General features: G+C 41.2%; 2 protein-coding genes across 4 annotated transcripts; one reads left to right on the top strand and one right to left on the bottom strand.

Annotated features, from left to right (window-relative positions):
• The first annotated feature begins 736 nt into the window (after window positions 1-736).
• On the top strand, window positions 737-11803 carry LOC102784461 (uncharacterized). Of its 2 annotated transcripts, none has more exons than XM_087840241.1 (14): window positions 737-1244; window positions 1588-1743; window positions 1921-2039; window positions 3593-3764; window positions 3876-3994; window positions 4156-5821; window positions 6086-6196; window positions 6445-6620; window positions 6749-6840; window positions 8923-9056; window positions 9166-9346; window positions 10081-10210; window positions 10346-10406; window positions 11784-11803. In XM_087840241.1, exons 1-14 carry the CDS (start codon window positions 737-739, stop codon window positions 11801-11803), a joined length of 3645 nt encoding a protein of 1214 aa, XP_087696367.1. The 2 variants fall into 2 exon arrangements, with proteins under 2 accessions (XP_087696367.1, XP_087696366.1); XM_087840240.1 differs by lacking the exon at window positions 11784-11803 and adding an exon at window positions 10930-10952.
• A 146-nt stretch (window positions 11804-11949) lies between these two features.
• cd9r (CD9 molecule related) lies at window positions 11950-19964 on the bottom strand. Of its 2 annotated transcripts, none has more exons than XM_006797919.3 (9): window positions 19845-19964; window positions 19473-19587; window positions 17596-17701; window positions 17409-17506; window positions 14958-15032; window positions 14763-14864; window positions 14406-14501; window positions 14198-14281; window positions 11950-13947 (listed from the first exon to the last, which is right to left on the bottom strand). In XM_006797919.3, exons 2-9 carry the CDS (start codon window positions 19536-19538, stop codon window positions 13741-13743), a joined length of 834 nt encoding a protein of 277 aa, XP_006797982.2. In that variant the 5' UTR covers window positions 19539-19587; window positions 19845-19964; the 3' UTR covers window positions 11950-13740. The 2 variants fall into 2 exon arrangements, with proteins under 2 accessions (XP_006797982.2, XP_006797983.1); XM_006797920.3 differs by having other exon boundaries at window positions 11950-13153.
• Window positions 19965-21442: the final 1478 nt, after the last annotated feature.

Here is a 21442-nt window from a genome sequence, read left to right as displayed (position 1 = left end):
CAGGGGTCAAATGATCTGAATTTCAGGGATGAAATGGCATCTATCAGAAAGACAGAGTCACATGTGTAGCTGAGCAAATGCATGTCCAGATGTTTTAATTTAAAAAAAAATCAGCTACTCAACTGTATTAGAAGATGAAATATATACAGTTAGCCAGACTTACAGATTAGTAAGTCTACATGATTTCAGTAGGGTTCATAAAATAATGCTCTTCAAATCTTCGGTGACTTTGTGCAATGCAGTGCTGCCCTCTAGTGGACAGAGACGTAAATACATGTTTAAGATTTGTGACAATCAAAACTAGGATCGCTGAAGCGACACAATGCTATTTTAATTTTGGCAATAAGACCCAGATTATTCCGAGACATCACTCACAGTCATGTCTATACACAGTGTGTGACCAAATCAGTAAAAAAAACCAAACAAACCTCAAAACAAACACGAAATATCTTATGTGTGTTTAGGGAAGTATATAAATAAGACTAACTAGTAGTATGCCAAGTTGATAATATCCCACACGCTATATGACTAGACGGAAAAGGTAAGATTAGATTAGCAGCTGGATGCTAACAGCGCCAACATAAACACTTGGGACAGTAACGGGTAAGAGCGCGTGCCTCTTTGCCAATTAAGGCCAATTAAGTGACCAGGTGAGCTGACAGGAAGTCTACAAAAACACTGCCGCCCTTCATTCCGTCCCAGTGTTTTGGTGCAAAGACAAAAACGCGTATTGGCAATGCATTTGAAACACAAAGGATACTTCGGTGTTGTGCTTATTTACACCATCACAACAATCGCTTTGCCTCTAGTAAGCCGGTGCGAGCCCACTGCGTCCTCCTTCCAGTCGAATTCTCCTCCTGATGACAGCAAAGGTCATTTAACTACGGAAAGCAGCAGCAGTCATTCCTCCGGCCCTGACGTCGGAGAGCGGCTGGACCTCGGCTCAAGGCGCGCAGAAGACCTCCTAAACTCTGACGACCTCCACAGCAGGAAAGAGAAACCCAGCAGCAGCCCCGAAGAAAAGCCTGAGAAGAGACTAAGACCCAGAATGGCGTCTTCTTCGGGTCCTACAGGTGTCAGTGGCCGTCACAACCCCAGGCAAGCCGAGGACGAGCCGGTTTATTCATATGGAGACTGCAGAGAGGGGAAAATTAAGCACGTAGTTTACGGCAAGTTTGTCATCGCTGGCCAGCTGGAGCCAAACGTCCCAACTCTCGACTACCAATCAGATTCCTCTACTTCAGGTAAGCTACTGTCCTGAACTCACCTGACCCCAGGCTCCTCCTCACTGTGCTTGCGTTTTACTTTGCTACTTTAATACTCCCCCAACGAAACCAGTTTGATAATTTTAGTCATTTTTATAAAGTAGTTGGTAAATTTTAATCCCTCCTGATGATTAGAAGCTATTCTACCACTAAAACTAATCTTTTCACTATAAGAGGCATTTTGTGTCCAGTTTTCTTATCCATTAGTTTGCTACATGAAACTCCCAATCTCCCCCTCTTTCACTCACGCACACACTTTACATTCTGTATAATCCTCACACTAACACCATATTCTCAGAGGTGGTTTGTTTTTGTTTACCAGTCCGGTCTCTGGGAAGCCAGACAAGGCTCAGGGGTCACCGGGTCAGCAGCACAGTGGAGAGCTGGCAGAGGCTGCTGCCTGTGGTGGAGTGTGAGGAGGACGGCATGACCCTCACTGTCAGGAGGAGACGAGCTGCACAGCTCCTGCTGGACCGAGGTGATGCTACACCTTCTGCATGTCTATGCGCTCCAATAGCCTGGATTTTATACTTGCACTATATTGCAGTGGGGTTTTTTTTGGGGGGGGGGGGTTGTTAAGGTTTCTCTTGGGAAACTCAAACAGTTTCTTAATATTAGTAAAATTAAGATTTTGTGTCGTCTATTTGTGTCCCAGCGAATGAATCATCGGTACCTCTGTCCCAGCTACCACCACAGTGTGGTTACACTCTTGAGACCACATGGAGAGACCTCTGTTTGATGGCTCCATATTATGCTTGTCATGTCATTCAAAAGGTGCGTGTGTCTGTGTGCTACACTTAGATCTTAATTTTTTACATTTTTTTTAAAAAAAATTTGAAACCGTTTTTGTAATTTTGCCTTCAGACACCACCACACTAAATTAATCTAGATGTGATGTCTGCGTTGTGCACTGTGAGCTGTCCAATCAGTTTAGCAGTATAACTCAAAAATTACACAGAAAGTGATTTAAACATAAAGTACATATTCTGTTATTAAAATATGTGAAATTTAAATGATCATTTACATTTTCTTTATGCAACTCTATAACTTTACTTTCACGCATCTAAGCAAAATACCTCCAGTTTTGGAATGTTGATAGGAAAATTGGAATAAGTACGACTAACAAACGTACTAAACACACATTCACTTAAATACAACATCTGTTTCTCATGAAAATCATATCTTTATAACTCCTTTTTGAGCTTTTTTGTTCTGGCATTGCTTCAACTCTGCATTCAAACTCTTCCACAGTTTTGCTGCATGCACAGTGGTACACGCATCCAGATTTGTAAAAAAAACCATTTAAATTAATATTTGCTTTTCTCAAAAGAGAAAGCTGTAAATATTTCCTGGTAGTTGTTTTTTTTTGTTTGTTTTGTTTTTTTCTGTCTGAACAAAATTTGTGCCACATTATCTCCACCGTGTTTGACAGATGATGTGGTGTGCTTCAGATCACAAGCCATTTTTCTCTTCCCATCATTCTGATACGAGTTCTTGGTTTGATGGGTCTAAAGGTTGTTTTTTTTGCATAACTGTGCAGGCTCTTTAGATGTCTTATGACAAAGCCTAATGTGGCCATGTTGTTGTTTGTATTACTAGGTTTTGTCTTGTCATAACTCTTTTCTCTTTGTTTTAGACTTTGATAATGACCCGTCTGCTTCATCCAGAGTGTTCTTGAGTTGCTTAGATGTTGTGCAGTTGGTTTTCTTAACCATGGAAATAATTCTGTCATCATGCACTTTAGTTGTCTTCTGTGGTCTTCCAGGCCCGTTGTGGCAGCTGAGCCAGTCAATGCAGTCATTCTTTTTAACACTGCACCAGATTATTGATTTGGCCACTTGTAAAGTTTCTGCTGTCCCCAAGTCTAAGCAGTTTATGTGGAACCTCTGAAAAATGTTGGACTGTGTGTAAAAATGACTGTTATTCCTAAAGAGCTAATGCAATTCTTTAGTAAAGTTTATACTTCAATCACATGGTTTTTTTTCCTTCATTTTCCCCTTTTAAAGCCAGAGAGGCAAAACAGCCAAAACTACAAAAAATAATGTACAGTGTGTTTTGTTTTTGGCTGCATTGATACAGTTTTAAGTGTCAAATTATATATAAAATGTCCAAAACTGGGCTAATTGTTCTTATTTAGAAAAAAATGAGTTGGTTTTGTTTTTTTGTAAAACCTTCCTCCTTTTGTGACTGATCAGAGGAGTTGTACAATCACGCTAAATAATCTTTGAATCTGGCAAACATTTCTCTTTTTAAAATCCTGAGCATGTTTGGTCTAAGGTGGGGTGTTTTAGCTGAGGGTGGTGTAAATGCTCTCTGCTTTTATTCAGGATGGCAGCTATGTGCTGCCTCTGCTATGGAGGGGAACCCCGGTCAAGATGTCCTGTCCAGTCTCTCAGATCAGCCCTCACACTGTGGGGCTATCCTCCCTCTGCTGCTCTTCACATGGGATGACTGTCAAAGTACACGAATCGACTCCTTTGGAGAAGCAGAGAGTAAATGGTAGGCTCCCCTTTCTTTCTATTGGCATCAAACTTAATTTAGATAATAGTTTAGCCTTTTGCCCTCATATGTTGAATCAAATATGAACTTTTATTTCTCTTCTGTCTGCAGTGAGAGGAGATTGGACCCCTCTAGCTCTGTTGGCTGAGCAGTGTGGCTACACTTTGACTAAGCAAGATGCAGATACTGTAATTGCTGCTCCGTTTATTACATGTGGCATCACAGAAAAGGTGAACTTGAGAGCATGCTATACACAAGACAGACTAGTTGTTTTTATTTCTTTAGCCCATCTGGTTCTCCAGCATAATCATCGTATCTGATGATTACTACATGTGCACATTGTCATTTCCTGTGGTCTTTAAATGTTTTTGTTTTGTTTTTCCTCCTCCAGGATGGAGAATATATACTTCCTCTCCAAATAGGCAAGGAAATCTTCACACTTGCCTGCCCTATGTCTTCTCCTGAAGAGCTCTCCATTAACACTCAGCCTCTGGTCAACAGCCCAGCTCATCTAACCAGGGGGGAAGAAGAACCTATGTTAGGGGCTCAGGAGCCTTTTCCATGGGCCCCTCCTTTCTATCTGGCTCCACCATACTATCCTCACCCTACATATCACCATAGTTATGCCAGTCCTAAAGTACATGCTTCATATGATTCTCCTACTCCAGCATCTTTGACTCCTGAGCCAACTTCTAGCTCTCAGCTTCACCCTCCTGTTGATTTCCAGCCAGATTATCAACCCTACTACGTCTACCAGATGCCTTTCTGGGAGCCGTATGACAGTCCTCCGTCACTCGTTGAAGAAATGGAAGATTTACGTCGGGAGAACCCAGAACAAAGAAAAAATCAAGAAACTCCTTTTTTGGTGTTCTCTGAGAAGCACAGTGTCACACCTACAGGCTTTCCAGCTCAGCTCGAAGCGCCGCATTTCCAGCCTCTGAGACACGATTTCAATCCATACTACCACTACTACCATCACCCCAAAATCCCCCTTTCTGGCAAACCTCAAAACCCTGATTCAGGTCTGGATGTTTCTCACGAAATCTCTTCAGCTCACTTGCGTAAACATGAATTTTCAGCTTTGGCCCCCAACGTTCAACAGTCCAAGAGCATCAGGAAAGTCACCTCGGACCAGTTCCCTCCACCTGTGTCAGAGACTACCTTTTATCCCTACGCCCAACCGGAAAATGCTAAATTGGTTGACAAAACCCTTGAAACTCATGCTCCTCACCTTCTAAACCCATATCTTTACTACTATTACTATTACTTTCCACATATTTCAAGGGGTGAGGCTGAAAGACTGGTTCCATCACATCCCGACATGCCTGGAGAAACAAACTTGTCGAATTCCTCCCCACTTCCTCTTTCACAAATTCTTCCAGTAAATGAGCACAACATGAATGACTACATAGAAGCACACAGAAACTTTGAAAAATATAGCACAGAGCAGATCAAACATCCTAATTTGTCTGCTAAAGTACATTTGGAGCACAATGATGCAAGTCGCTCTGCATCTGTGTCTCCTGCAGTGCTGCCTCCAGTCCCACAAGGCCCCCATCATAGACTTGAGCCTCAACAACGCCCTCCTCACACTCAATCATTCATCAATCAACTGAATCCTTACCAGTACTACTACCACCCTTATTATCATTACTCTCAGATGTATTACAGACCTGGAAACCAAGTTTCTCCAGCTTCACCCCATCTTCTTCAAGCACCTTCTGCTCCAGCTCAACATCTGACTCCACCTGTACAATCAGTGTATGGTTTTCATAACTGGATTCATAGTCCTTTCTATTACCTATACTACCCATCTAAAGTGCCCGAAGACAACGAGCTCCATCCTACAGGCAGCATAAACTCTGAAAACAAATCTGCTAAATCTCAGCTTCCCTCAGACTTTGACTATGGCATGATGGCAGGATATTTTAACATCCCTCTGCCACTGCACAATCCTTTCCATAGTTTATATTCACATTATATTACTCGGCAGCACCATAATGAGCAATCTGAGAAACCTGATGAAGATGCAAAAGAGAATCTAGACAAAGTGAGAGGTAAATGATCACATTTAAGGGTTTATCAATCTTGAATGCTTTGCAGTTTAAATGTTTGGTCTTACAGTTTTAGTTTGATTGCACTGAAATGTTGTGCTTAATCAGAAATGCAGTGTTTTGTCTTCAGATCACCACCACAAGGGGGCAGGAAACCCTCGGCCTAATGTTGTGGCTGTAATTACACACCTGTATTGTATATTTTCCATCTCATGCTGCTGAGTCATCCATAACAAGTTCTCCTTGTTTTGTTTGCTTTCCTCTCAGATTACCTCGAGGCCCACACGTACACGCCCTCCGCCTCACCCTGCGGCCTTGGCCTTGGACCAGATACTGATTGCAGTAACTCTTTAGGCTGCTGTTCAAACACTGTGAAGGGTGAGTCTCACACAATGCAAAGCTTGTAAACACTTGTCTAAAAGGATGACGACTGTAAAGGGGGAAAGCAAATGACTAATGCAACAACTCTCAGGCTTGAAGCCTTAAATAAGTATTTGATCCCCAAGCAAAACATGACTTGGTGCTTGGTGGTGAGATCCTTGTTTGCAAGCACAGCGGCACAATGTTTCTTGTAGTTAGCAGGGGATCCAATAATTATTTCCCACTCTCTGTATGTGTGTCGGCAGGCTGTACAGTGGGACAGTACTGCGTCTTTGCGGTGCCTGACTCTGTGGTACAGCCCACAGTTGCTCCTCCGCCTCATTCCCCTGAGGACATTAATGCTTCCTGCACGCTGCAGAGGTTGACCCCTGATCTTGACATCTACATTGTACCTCTGGATGGCTGCGGAGTAAACAAACATGTAAGGCACATTCCATGTTATCACATCATGTAGACCCCCCACCCCCCAAAAAGAGGAAAAATGGACAAACACACGCCACTGTGGCAGGATAAATGAAAGCTTTTTTTAAAAATATATATATTTGATAGATGCTTGGCGAGACGGTGGTTCATCTTTTGGAAGTTCGAGGTTTACATTCTTACCAAAACGGCGATTCTGCACATGAGAGTTCTCCTTTCAGGTATGTCACTGCTGTTCACAGGAAACTTGCTTTTGTAACCATTGCCAGCGGCCTTGTAGTACTTAGCTTTAAGCATTCAGCTGTAGCAGGAAAGATTGTTTTCTCTTAAAACATTGTCCATCTGCTTTGTTTTGGCTGATGTGTTGTTGTTTTTTTTCTTTATGTTAACAGCCACCTGTTCTACTCATTTCCAGCTCCACGTTTGTATTTTTTGACTTAAAGAGTAGATTCATATGATTCACAAATCTAATTTCAAATTGTAATTCTAATTTCAAGGAGGCTTGCACAGCAAGTGGATGAGGCTCTGTCTGAGATGACCACACTTGGGATATCTCCTCCATTTGTCTTCATAAACATCCATATTTTTAGTTTTAGAAGTCTTTTAAACTCTGAATGCAGAACTATTGTGCGGCTCCTTTATCACAAATTATCAGCTCATGATGCTGCTGAGATGTTCCTGATGAAGCTCAGGTTGCTTGGATGGGAGCATGTAGTGTTCCTATTTTTGGGTCTGGGCTCTCCTCTTCAGACCTCAGATTCTGTGTGCAGTTCAGGTCAGGCGAGAGAGCTGGCCATGCATGCTTGGCAAAATATTTGGTAGTTTTGCCCCATGTGGGCAGGTGCTGAGTTATGCACAGTTATTCTTCTCCATGCTTGTTGTCACGAGCAAGGTTGTCATCATCAAGTGCTCCAAAATCTGGTAAATCCCTTCATTGACTTGACACCACAAATCATCAGACTGCAGAGTCCTGACCTCAATGTCCAAATTAAATCCAAAATCTATTTTTTTTCTAAAAGGCAACTTTAGACCGTTGACTGTTCTCCTTCGCGTAAGTAGGTCGTCTTATGTCAGCAACTTTTCTTACTAAATGCTTCCGTTCCAGTCAACATGAATCACTTGTGCTTCATGAACAGCCATTTCTGCAAAATCCTTCTGTGGTTTATACTCCCGTTTGTTGGAAGGTTGTCAGACTTCTGATTTGACCTCAACATGACCCTGCTTGTGTGCTTGGACAAGGATACAGTATTTAAACTGTTTGAATAGTAACTTGAACTTGATACTACCCTGATAATGCTATACTGGATTCTAACTGGACTTTGGCTTTCATGAGCTACAATTATCGAAATGAATCCAAAGGTTTTGAGACACTGAATTTTATGTGTAATCCTACTTGTATGGAAGTTTACCTTTTTGTTTGGGAAATATTTTTTACTTTTTGGTGATGATTTATAACGGGAAGCAAGGAAAAGCAAAGTGATTCCTGTCAAAGTCATTGTTCTGTGGTTTGTCAACAGTTTGAGCAAATCTGCTCAATCTTTCTCAACCAGTGTTTTGTGGGGCAATTTAAAAAAAAGAAAAAAGTACTTGCTATTTGTCCACAGGTGTCCAACATGGAGCCAAAGTGTTTTCAGCTTTAATCCATGTCCACCATTTTTGATGCCATGACCATCGTCCACTCCTTAAACTGCTCACTTTCAGCTGACAGATGGAGGGTGCTGATTCCAACACATTGATATTTTAACTATATTTCCTTTAATGACAAACTGCAACATGAAAGGGAAGTACCTCGTTTTATATCATTTCTCATCCCTATTTAAAACTCTCAGCTGTCGATGGGTTCAATAGGAAGTGAAAGATGAAAATGACTAAGTCTCAGCTGCTCAGAAAAGATGCCTCCTCCAGCTGTTATGACACTCATCAAAATCTCAGAAATATTAGATCTTCACAACTGAATTATGTGCCTGGCCCACCGCACAGTGGCCATTCTGTATTTTCTCTGTGGTTATAAATGTTTTTCCACGGCTTCTGTATTTACATAGTCACTTGCTTCTTGTGTGGCGCACAGTTTGGCACCAAACCAGCTGCCTTTAGGTAAATAAGATACCAGGATCTTGTAAAAGGCTTTCTAATCTCACAAGTGCGCCATCAAGGCTTCATCCTCAGCTTCTTCTTGTTTCCATTATATGTTCTTTCTTTTTGTTTTTGTTCTTTAAGCAGTGCTTTGATCAACAGATGCTTTTCAAATGTGTATTGTTTCAAAAAAATTATGTATGTGTGTGTCCGTCTCCTTCCCTCCACAGGTTTATGGTGGGATGTAGTTCCTCAGCAGATTCTCCAGGTGAAGTGAAGTTTCATGTGATGGATGAACAGCCTCCTCTTCCTCTCTCACAGCCAACACCAGCCGCTGTCACTGTGCAACTGAGAATTGCCGAAGGTAATTTTTCTTTAACATCTGTTCTGTTCAAGGACCAGATCATAGCGTGGAGCCAGTAGGCCGAGTATTCTTAAACACTTTATTAAAGCGTTTTTCTTTTTCCCTGCAGATGAGTCTTTCACCAGCTACCACCCTGAGGCTCACCTCCCTCTCAGCCTCTTGCAGGGCAGAACAGTTTATGTGGAGGTTAGCCTGAAGGACCCCTCAGAGTCCACACTTGTGCTGCTGGTTCACTCCTGCCTGGCTTACACTGAAGCTCCATATCCCAGTGGGATGCTTGTTTATGATGGGTATGTTTACCCAAGGAGGAAAATGACATCCTCACAGATGGTCTTGTTGTTGTTCATATTGCTGGCTTCCCCAGTGACCATTTAACATGATCAGTGGTTTAGTGTGCTGGGGGATATGGACACACTGCATGAAACTGTAGTTGTATTAGTAAGTACTAATTTTCTAGTTAATTGCAAAACAGTTTCTCTGTGGTTGTTCATGTTAAAGGACATGTGTTTAACAGTATGAACTGCCATTTGAATTGTAAATTTGACAGCTGTGCCAGCAATTTAAGAAATGCCATTGGCTTTGCAAAGCTTGCTAATCAATTAGTGCACTGCATAGATGCCAGTCATGCCTCTGCAAGTAGATGAGTATGAGGTTAAAACCTGTTCCTGAAAGCTGCGTGAACCCTGGAAAATATGCAAAGAAAAAACAAAACAAAAATCTAAACCATCTTGGAGGAAATGATTGGTGGATTTTTACTAAAGACTCGTCTCACAAATTCCACTTTCCACAATTCAAACTCAGTCAGGTGGGCATTACTTAATAACACAGTGTGTGGATATTTGTACTGCTTTGATTTTAAAGCCGTCATGATCTTTTTAATGAAGATTTACGTTGTGTTGCCAAAATTACTGCTGACACTGTGTGAAGGCAACCTTGCAGCCACAAATCTCCAACACCCCCTTCTTTAATGCCAGTTGTTGGTCAGTCTTTGGTTGTAAAGGCATGTCACTGTTATGTCGTTCAGCTGCAGCAGCCTGGGGGTTTTGCAGGTGCTTCCGACCTCGGACTTGCAGGTCCGGAAGATTGCAATTTACAGCTTCCTCTCTCTTCCACCACACATGACTAAAGGGGGCTCCCTCCGAGAAGATCCAGAGGTATTTCCCACCTAAGATGCACACATGTAAACAGCTGTTTGTGTATAAGTTGCATTCATGTTCAGGCCCAGTGCAGATAAGTGAACTCTGGTAGTAATGCTATTGTTTTTGGTTTGGCTTTCCCTCCTCACTCAGATCCACTTCATGTGCCTGACAGAATTGTGCTCTGATGACTGCACCCTAAGATGCCTCAAAGGTAAGACCATAAAGAGAAATGAAACACTGGGCAGCTTGTTCATTTAAAAAGTATAAAAATACTTGTTCCAAATTTGAAAAGTTTGATTCCTGACTGGAAATTGTTTTAATTTAAACACTCGTTAATAAAATCTGATATCTTCAGACTTCTAACTTTTCATTCTATACGTCACCCAAGTAGACTGGCGATGAAGCAATACGGATTCAGTGGTTGAAAATTTGCTAACAAATGTGCAGGAAAATCTCAGAACATGATGACGCAAGTTGACATTTACGTTGTGTAATGTGGTAATAGTCAAAAACAGAGGGGCCAGGTGAGACTTAGCTCATCGCATCTAAATAAACGCCTTCTTTGGAAAGAATGATGAACTTGAAGCAAAGAACGAGCTCTAAAGAATCACTTGTTCAGTACGGTGGAGGCCGTGTTGTAGTATAACTGTGTATATGTGGCGCTAAAGGAACTCGATGTTCCATTGAGATTCAGTCTAATGCTCAACCTGAACGGCACTTCTTAAACCACAAAGGCCAAGGAACCGCTGGGTACTGATGGGCGATAACTACACACGTGAACCCGGTAAATAAAAGAATGTGCCTAAACGGGGAAGTTGGTCTCAACACTTTTCACTACCTGAGGCAGAAAGTTTCAAAACCAAACGGGACCTGAAAGCATCTGAAGCCAAATGTAAAAATTCTTAAATTTTTTGGTTTGTTTGTTTGTTTTTTTTTTGTCAGTTTCCTTGAGCTTCAGCAGTCGTTGACGCCAGAGGGTTTACAGCCGATTACTGACGTTGCCTAAGTTTGTGTATCAAATCATTTTTCACTCTGTGAAAACATAACAAAGTGGGGGGGAAATGGCAGAAATCTGTCATTTTATGTGTAATATTTTTCTCACACCCGTAGTTAATATCCAAAAAAACCCCTAAAAGGATGGGAAATGCTTTCAGATTCTATTCTGCTGAAATCACGATGATGCAGACTTGCAGATTATGTACTTCCTGTTCTAACACATTGCAAAGTTTTCTGTTTGATCCGTGAGGGGTTTGTGACCTTGCTTCCACTGTTGTTGCTAACCACATGCAGTAACAATACCCAGATGGGTTGTTGCGCTGGTTATTTGGTGGTTAAACGAGCCAAAAGAGGGTGGCATGATTTCCTGCTTCGCTGTAATTCTGCGATAAACTTCCTCAAAGTTGTAAAGCATGGTGTGATGAGTAATGTAGCTACATACATTATCCTTGGAGCTCGTATTACTGGAGCCTCCATTCACAGAAACCCTGGTCAGGTTTCACACAGCTACCCACTGTTCCTAATAAAGTGCTCAGTGTTTCTCATTTATTACATGAAATGACTACATTAACTTTTTTTTTTTTCTCCACAGGTCCAAACACTGGTGTGTAAGCAACAAAATAAAGATTATTACACAAGTGCAACTTGATTTTTGTCGCTTAATGGAAAAGAGTGTCTCTGGAGGTTTTGCTTCTATAACTAAATAGTACAAATAAGTAGTACAGGGCAAGAAAACAAGTGACAGACAACTGGAGGCATTTAGCCTTTGAAATTTATTTATTTTTATCAGCAAGACAGTTAACATTGTGTCATTAAAAAAAAATGTTAACAAGCAAAACACAAAGGAATGAAATGTGAGCTTATTTTTTTTTTTTCCCTTTTCTCAGGATGAAAGCTTTTAAGCTTTTACAGAAACAAGTCTTTTGAAGCATCGAGTCTGGAATGTTTAAACAGTTTGACCTAAAACTGAACCTCTCGCGGGTACCTGGCTGTCTTTTTTGTTTTTGTCCTGCTCTTTGGCCCTCTGCAACCTCTACCAGAAATCTAAAAGGAATGCACTTAACAATACTCTAGTATACAGCCACTAAAAGTAATGTGAAATTGAAGCTCACATTAGAGCGATGACACCCAACATGCTACACCTTGCTGTAATTGGACCTCTACTGTAACAAAGATGATACACTGACTCCCTTTTAACAGTCATAACTGACCACATCCAGTGACTAAACTTTTACTGTGTGCAACAGACAAACTATTAGTATTAGGGTCACATGAAGGGGGAACTATTCTCAAAATGAATAATAATGAAAATGTGGAGATTTTGTCATTTTTATTCTATAGACTGCCTCATGGAGTTAAGCTGATGAAACTTGTGTTTATTGGTACAACATCTGTACTGCATAAGTGTGACCATAAATGTCCTTGCATCTGGTTAAAATGAAATAGCTGGAGATGGACAGATGCATCTTTCTGCACCTTCAGTGTCTGTATACTCATGGCCACGTTGTTTCTCTTCCCCCTTTAATGTGGCCCTAATACGCATTCATAAATAAACCGCATAACTTTTCAGGAGAAAAAATGTTTAAAAAAATAAAATTCAGGTTTTACCAGCTGAATTTGTTAATGTGTTCTCATGGCTGGGTTTGGCCACAATAATCTAGAGGCCTGTCAGGTTAGTGCATGACATGTTACAGGATTTATTAAGCTAAATGTCTAAAAAATGCCTTTTAATCAAAATATGGTTCTGAAGTAATGTAATCAAAGCTATAGAAAAGGAAAGGAAATATGTAAACACTGATGTGCTGCTTGTATGTAAAGCAGCGGCCTTTGTTGACAGGAGGTGGTTAAGGGTGTAAAACCCTAATCCGCCTCTTAGTACACATTTGAATAGTACACTGTCCTCTCCCGATGGGCATTCTTGAGCTGGTTCAGGAGAACTATGGCGCAGATCATGGCCGTCATCTGTTGTGCAGACAAAGGAGGAGGGCAAGTAAAGAGCAGGGATGGGATAAAGAGCTATGCAATGACCAACCCACTACATCATCCCGAGAATTGAACCAGCAACAGGTGAAAGAGTGTGAAGGAGGCTAGACCTTCCAGCCACAGCAATCAGATAGCATGCAGCTACGAAAGTGTGAGAGAGAAGTCGAAACAAACAGGACAAATCCAACCCTGTTGATGTACTGGCCGTGTGTGTTTAAAGGCACTAAAGTAAAGATTGAAGAGTTGACTAGTGGTGGAGGGAATATTCAGAGCGCCAGAGGGTTTCTTATACTGTTTTGCCAGTAAATATCAATCTTTCTGCAGATGAAGCAACTTTGGTGATTTAAAAATGTGAAAACTCATTTACTAAATGCTGTGATCTGCTGTCAAACCTGTCAGCTGCAAGCTGAGTCGTGTGTGTTAGGTTGGATTTCTCCTATAACAACTGCTAATGATAAAATTGAGACAATGCTGAGAGCAGCAGATGGAGTATGTGTAGTTCACACTAAAGCAATGTGGAGTAAAATCAAAATGGCGAGAAAAGCGCAGTGAGAATGAAGAGTGCACTAAGCATAAGCCACAGGGATGTTGGCTGCGCTGAGAGGAGTGAAAAAGACCGGCTCCTGGTCAGCATGTGTGCTGGTGACTACTTCATGCTGAACTGGCAGAAAGTTAGCCTGAGTAGAAGTGGTCTGAGTCAGGATAATGTACTGAGGTGTTGAGGCAGAAACAATCTTTCTGCTGAGGGTGATGCTGCAAATCAGAGCGATGAACTTTGGAATGATTGGGGAAATAAAATGAGAAGAAAAAGTTCGAAAAGGGAGGGGAAAGAAGTATTTAAGAGAGAGAGGAGTGCAAAGTGATTAATGTATGGCCATTGACATGAACAACAATATAGAACCTTTAGTACTGTGTATAGACTAATAGTAACAGGAACAACACTATCTTCCCTACTATTTGTAGCATTTGCCAACTCATTTGAAGCTTTACTTGTTGCAAAGTAAACATGCATTATTTGCCTACCAGGAGCACTCCAGTTCCAACGAAGATGCCCATCATCATTGGTGCTTTACTGCTAAAGACCTCTGCGATGACGCCAGGACAGCTCTGCAGGAAGACCAAACAAACTGAGCATCTAGTACAGTACAGCTGAGTGAAAGAGGTAAAGCAGTGCAGTTTACAGTGGTGGCAGGACCACTGTAAACGGCTTCATTTATTGGCACCAACTTACAGGCATCTTGATGCTTTCTAAAAACCCATCTGGTTCGGGGCAGGTCGGCTTAACGAGCTCTATTATGGAGACGCCAGTCGCTCCACAGCAGTGAAGCTGCAAAGCAGGCAGATGAAGGAAGAGGTGAAGGGAGGCAAAAAACAAGTCTTAAACACTACCCTGTGCAGCCCTGTGGAGAAACTAAACACCCTTACTGCTTCCACAGGAATTGAGATGGACACAGCTGACAGTGACGTCTTCTGTGTGTATCAGCCATATAACTCGTATGCATAAAGCAGAGAAGACTTGAGTATACAGGAAGCAAGAGTTAAAATTTAGTATTAGGTAAAAATGAAAAACAGCAGCTTATATACGTACAGTGTTGTGGATGAAGGTGAGTGTGACAGCAATTCCTGGGTCTTGATTGTGCACATAGAGACCATACAAGCTAGCATAGAACTCGGCAAACTTGAGTCCAACCTTTAACATGAGAGATCAAAACACAATCTTATGGTCGGGACATACTGGACACATTAATTGATTTTCATCCCTTTTATCAGTATTTTCTCTCACCTCATCCCTTTTGTGGTTGGCAAGCACTCCAACAACAACTACCAGTGTAGCCAGCATGGCCAGAAGGGCGGAGAACTGAAGAGACAGGAAGAACTCTGTTAACTTTAACACTTTAAAGACACTTTAAACACACAGGAACAGGAAGTGAAACAGCTTTTCCAGTTTTATGTGGGAGCATCAAGAGAAGACGAGGTTTAACATTGCAGTAAATTCTAACAAGGACCCGTTTCAAGCTTGGCTGAATATTTTGCTCATTCCACTGTTTTTGTTTGGAGTCATTTCCTTGTTAAAGTCGCAGAGCCTGTTATGAAAATCCCTTTGCTGCATTACTTCTGTGTATCAGGTCACACTTCCAACTGGCTTGCCTTTGCAGTACGTAACTAACGAGGAATGCCTCTCAATTTTCCTCTCAAAAGAGATGGTCAGAAGCGCAGACTTTCAAAGATTAAGAGTACTCACCAGAGGCAGAGCTATGAGTAACTAAACTATCAGCTCAAATTCCCCATCCCTTCCTTGCATCTGGGATTCTGCCTGCAGTTTTGATACAGCCTGAAGATTTCAGAGCAAAAAATTTAACTGGTACTGGACATTAATTTCCTTTAACTTTAACATCCTTAAAAACCAAGAGGGCTTGACCCGAGGATGTAATTTACAGTTAGGACACTGTACATTTGCACAGCAAAGGGGGAAAAAAACAGCCAAGAAAACTGAGCGGTCACTGTGATTATTGCCAGTTGCCTGTTTCGTCAGCGTGATTACACAAGTTACAAAATATCCTCTGTCAAGGCCAACTGGGTAATACACTTCACACGTTGCAATCAAATGTTCTGTGTATCTGAACCTGGATAAAGGTCTGAATCAAAAAGCCAAATGTTTAAGTGGTTCAAAAACCTCTGCATCATATAAGACGCTCAAAAGGTGCTTGCACACTCCTGTGTTTCTGTGTTTCAGACCTCCCAAAAGTAACTACAGCTTTCAGCAAGATGTGAAGAAACAAATTCTGCAACTTTATGTGCAAAACATCTGCATGTTGTGTTGAAGAGACATCAACTTAAGTTGAGCTAGAGCTGTGCTGTACTTCTGATGTAATACCAATCTAAACCAAAAGATGGAGCAGTGAGTCAGTGTGGTCTTTTGGGTGGTTAAAAGAAATAAACGACCAGATTCTTTTCTTTTATCCAGCTGGCCAAAATTTCTTATCCATATGTTGGCCTTCTGTCTTTAAAAGAAAGCAATTAGCTAGCTTTCTTGAAGTTCCTAACTTCGGTCATTGAGGCTAACAATTATAAACCTTTTAATATTTAAAGTCATGATATTCTAGTGCATGATCTGTGGATGGAATTGCACAATTCAATGCAGTTGCGTGAAAACCTTGTCTGATTGGTGGGGTTGGGACAGTTTTGCATTGCAAATCTCTAAACTTGTAGCCGTGCAGCTCCTGCAGACCAGAGAGACACGCCAACCTTTCTGCACTCTATTTCTACACTGTGTTTAGACTCTGATAGGATAAAATACTTGCACTGATGCTAAAAACCTTAGTAGGCTTACTCATCTGGCAGCAATAAGGGGAATCAATGGGGAACCAACTATATAAACAGAACCAATAATGGCAGTAGCATCAATAAAAGCAAAGCTTTTGGTTTTTATCACAATGCTACGCTCGGCTTTTGTTTGACTTTAAACAAAGTCACATTTTAATACTTAGTATGCCGCATGACGTTAACCTGCCTTGTATCTCATATCATCTTAGACTATTTGACTCATGGGGGGAGCACAGGCTCTGTGTAAATAGCCGTGCTTCCTTCCTTCCTGTTTCATTGTGTCATCGATGAATGGAGAAGACTGAGTACTCGGCTTTCCTCTGGCACTCTGTTGACTTGTCTCAGTGGTTCAACAGAAATTATGTTGTAACGACTTGTTGAACTTGATGTGCACGTTAGAATCAAGGATCTGATCTGAATAACGACTTTACACAGATTTTACCATTTGCACCAGCATGTAGGTGATGCATGTGCTCTAACATTTAAGCACCATTTCCAGCATTCACCTTAACCTCTGATGCTGGCACTGGGGTGGTTTTAAAATGTTTCACCGTCTTCCTGTTAAACACAGATAAAAGCCTAAACAGTAACGTTAAAATTTGCCATAAAGTTAATGAACAAAGGAGTCCTTCAGGAAGCAGCGGAGTATTTAAGCTTGTTCTGAACATGTCCTTGCAGGGCACCTCTTGTTCAGGGCGGTTTGTTTTTTTTAGTGACTCCTAAGAAACGACACCAAATGGGATTACTAGAGGTATACTAAACGTTACTAACACATTTTTGTTTTGGTTTCTCTGACTAAAACTAAAAAGCAACCTAAAACTTTCCCTTAATACTGAGTGAGTTAAAAGGTGTAACCACTGTGCGAGACAGGGTTGTAAGCCAACATGCATTACCCATCAAAACAACTCACCACTTGCAGAGCGCATCTCTTCTCGTTGCAGGCACCGTAGTCTCCAAACATCACCACAAACAGCATCACCGCCCCGAGAGCGATCAGCACAGTCACACCTGTTAATAAAACGGAGCGGTCTGTCTGTTAAATACACATCGAAGCCAAATGTACCATCGTGATTCTTCGACCTACTAAATGCACCGACCCATAACAAATGCGCTGGAGCTTAATTCCTCCACATGGAAGACCGCTCTTGTGTTGTCGCTGAACCTCAGCCACAAGCCAAGTCCAAGGAAGGCAAACCCCACCACCTGTCACATGAGGAAATAAAACCAGGACAAAAGTGTAACAAACAACATTCCTGGTTACTGAAATATAGGTTTTTTAGGGTCTATATTTATAAACCATGCTCCGTCACGTGTGACAGATGAGTGTTTTTCACACTGTGCAGAACAGCTGGCAGAGGGGACAAACCACAGAAATTGGCATTTCAGGCATTTAAGACAGCTTTCTTCTGATTTGCTATCCCTCGCAAGCATAACGTTTACACAGGAAGTGGGCGGGACTGATGCTGTGAGGACCACATTAAGGATTTTGCTCTCATTGATGTCATACAGAACCAAGAAGAACAGTTAAAATAGAAAAGTTAAACCATTTATTATTATAGTATAAAGTATTATTTAGTATTTTATCCAATACCATAAAGTTCTCTCACTTTGTTTTTTTGATTGTCAAGCATACCAACACTGGCACTGAAACTTGCTACAAATGTTGCAATAAGACAGAGTTTATAGAATTAAAGAAGTTGAAAATGTCGCAATGATACCATGTTGTATCAGTCTTTTTGTCCGGCACTCAAAAGATTTTATTTTTAAATATTTACATTTATTACATATAATTTACGTATCGTGTTTCATAGAAACATGTTTCAGGTCTTGTTTGGTCACAGAACGATGTGATGGCTAAATGAGGCTGACAGGATTTTACTCAGAACTCTGGAAGTGGTGTCAGGAGACGAGGTGGAGGAGGGTCATGATTCAGTCTATTGTGGACTTTGAAGTATAGTGTAAGCTAAGACTTGGATGTGGTGGCATTTGGTTTCTCAGCTGCTGTACAAAACACCGAGGTGTGAAAGGTAATCATCTATCCGTGGCAGCATTGTTCATGCTGTTTAAGAAAGTTTTCACTTCTTCTTTCCAGACGGCTTTATTCTTCTTCCACTCATTGGAGATACTGCCTTATTTTAAAGAGTCTGTATAATTTAACCTCACATTTCTGAAATCCCACTAAATAGCTAAGAACAAAAATGAATTGGTGGGTCTTAATTTGATCCCATCCCATACAACTCCTATTTTGTTATTTTTGTGACTATATAACACACACACGCACATATATTTCAAAAATTAAATACTGTTGGGTTCCTATCGGCTTATAGATGTGCCAAGCACACAGTTTACACTGATGGTAACGGTGATTCCTGAAAATGAAAGTAACCTCTCTTGGTATCCTAAGAAACGAAACCACAAGGTAACCTGGTATTGTTCCAAAAAGTGATCGTGTGCAAAACAGTCTACGTTTCTACGTGGGTTGTTTGTTTTTTTTATTTTGTGTAATGTCTTTGCTTATATCGGTAAACTAACTGTAGCCAATGAGATTTATGGGATTATAAATAAAAGAAATGACCTGTTTTGTAAGTATCTGTAAGACTCTTTTATTGTACCCACATTGTAACCATTCCAGTCCAGACCACCTGTAATATCTTTCGAGAACTATTGTTATATTTATTGCAACTTGAAATATGTTTTACAGATTAGAGTCCAACAGTTCATTAATAGAAGTTCAAATTGTTTGGCAAATACCAGAAACCACTTTTTGGCACAACACCCCTGTTTCATCGCAAAATGGAACAAATTTTAATCCTTCATGTAAAAAAAAAAAAAAAATTAAAAAAAAGCCTTTTTTCTGCCCGTTTATCTCACGAATTGATCACAAAACAGGAGAAAGAAAACGAAAGCCATGCTTGGCCTTTCCCTCTACCCTCCCGTAATTAACCACGCAGTATTAAAATCGAGCCGGACTTACCGCGAAGATGATGTTGAAAATGATGAGGATATATTTGCAGAGCAAGCCACATCCATCCAGAGCCATGATGATGATAATGATCAGCGGATCGTTGAGCTGAACACACGGTGAAAGTCTGTAAAGTGCAAAAAGCAGAATTCCCTCACCACTCCGAGCAGGCCTGGCAGATTATGCGCATTTAAAAATACAATACAAACGTTTTCTGTACTGCTGTGTTAGTTTCTACTATTTCACTCTATTTAATCCGTTAATCGCGCATTAAGCAGCCAGTATTGCGTTTAAAAGGTTTAGTAGTCTTTTTGATTTCAAATAGATTACAGCGTGGCAGAAACGCTCGCTGCGAAATCATCTCCCAAACCAATCGATCAATACCTTTGTCGATGTTTGTCTGTCTGATCAGCGGCCCTCGGTCAGCTCACCAGGTGGGAAACCAAACAACTAAATCTTGAACGCTGCTGCGTGTGCTTTTCCAAGCGTCGATCCGCGTCGCGCTCCGCCTCTTCGTCCTCGCTCGGTCTTCTCATTGGGCAAACCACGTGAGTGACACATGCTTTGACCCATAAGAAGGCGCAACAACGGATCTTTTTAGAAGAAGAAGAAAGAAAAGGAAACTTAGGGAGAAACGAGAGTTAAAAAGACAGTGATAGTGTGATTTACGCATACGAGCAGACAGACCGTGACTGTTTGCGTCATTTAAAATGTTCTAATTTTGCATAAACATAAAAAAAAAATAAAATAGGGATAGGGGATCTAAGCCTTTTTTTTGTCTATTACAGTTATAATCTTTCTTCTTTCTTTCTTGTTTCTTGTTTTTGTTTTTTTGGGTGGGGTGGGGTGGGAGGAGGAGTCCCACGCAGCACACGTGTGGCTTCCGTTCTGTGCACACAGCAAAATACAAAAATAATACCAAATATTTGACAATTGTGTACTCCAGATTTTATTGCTTTATGCCTCCTGTGTCAGTTCTCAGTTATCCAGTAATAAAGATTGGCATATGGCTCTGTTACATTTGTCCTAGTCTAAAGAAATCTCAACCTGCTTCATTAAAGAGGACATGAAAGGCTACACATATAAAGCACTTTATAAATGAGGACTGTGTGGAGGAGAGCGTGTTTGAGACAGGTGGTTCATTGTGTGGAGGACTCCTCCACACAATGAACTAAGTCTATCCACAACCAACCGGCTGCATAACATGTCAGTGGCTACATCGGTGCCAGTTTTTGAGAGGAGGTCTCCATGACGTAAATTAGCCTTTATATGTGTAGCATTTCATTATCTCTTCTTCTGAACCACTTTGATGCCATCTGATATGTTCTGTGCTGGTTTGAGCACATTTAGCAAGCCTTTTTAAACTCCAGGACCAGGTCAATCGGGTCTTTTAGAGAAGCCCAGAGGTTCTAGACTTGAGCCTGTCCTTTGTTTACCTACCTGAGAGCCGCACACTGTAGCAACTAGCTCTGTGGAGGCTGCACGACGTTCGGGGATCAGTATGCCCATGTAAACTTTCTCAGTTCAGAATCCACAACAAATGGCCCACTAAGACAGTCAGATCACAGGGTCCTCTTACTGCCAAGTGGCAGTCAGTGATCTGGTTTTGGACTCTTCTCTGTCTGCTGAATGGAGACCCAGAGAAGAATGGACTTTTTGTACTAGCTGTTACAGACTGATTTTAATACCCTGTAAAATGCAAGGACTTTGAAGTCCTTGAGCAAGGATGCTGAATCAGAGGTGTTGAGTTTGATTCTCTTCATGGTACAGGGAAAGTTTCTTCCCCTTCGCATGACACACTGTGGCATTTGAGGGAACCCTGTTGAGGCCAGCCGAGCAACTTCAACACTAAAGGTTCATGTGATAGCTGTATTTGTATATTATTACCAAACTGATGACAAGTTAGTCAATGCACATTTCTTGGTGACACAGATTGTATGAGGCTCAGGGTGAGACGTGCTGCAACATGTGGCCTCCCACTG

Source organism: Neolamprologus brichardi, chromosome 4 (assembly GCF_056152115.1).
Source record: "Neolamprologus brichardi isolate AB-2024 chromosome 4, ASM5615211v1, whole genome shotgun sequence".
NCBI lineage: Eukaryota > Metazoa > Chordata > Actinopteri > Cichliformes > Cichlidae > Neolamprologus > Neolamprologus brichardi.
The sequence above is the reverse complement of the archived record's forward strand: the minus strand, read 5'-3'. Positions and strand labels throughout refer to the sequence as shown.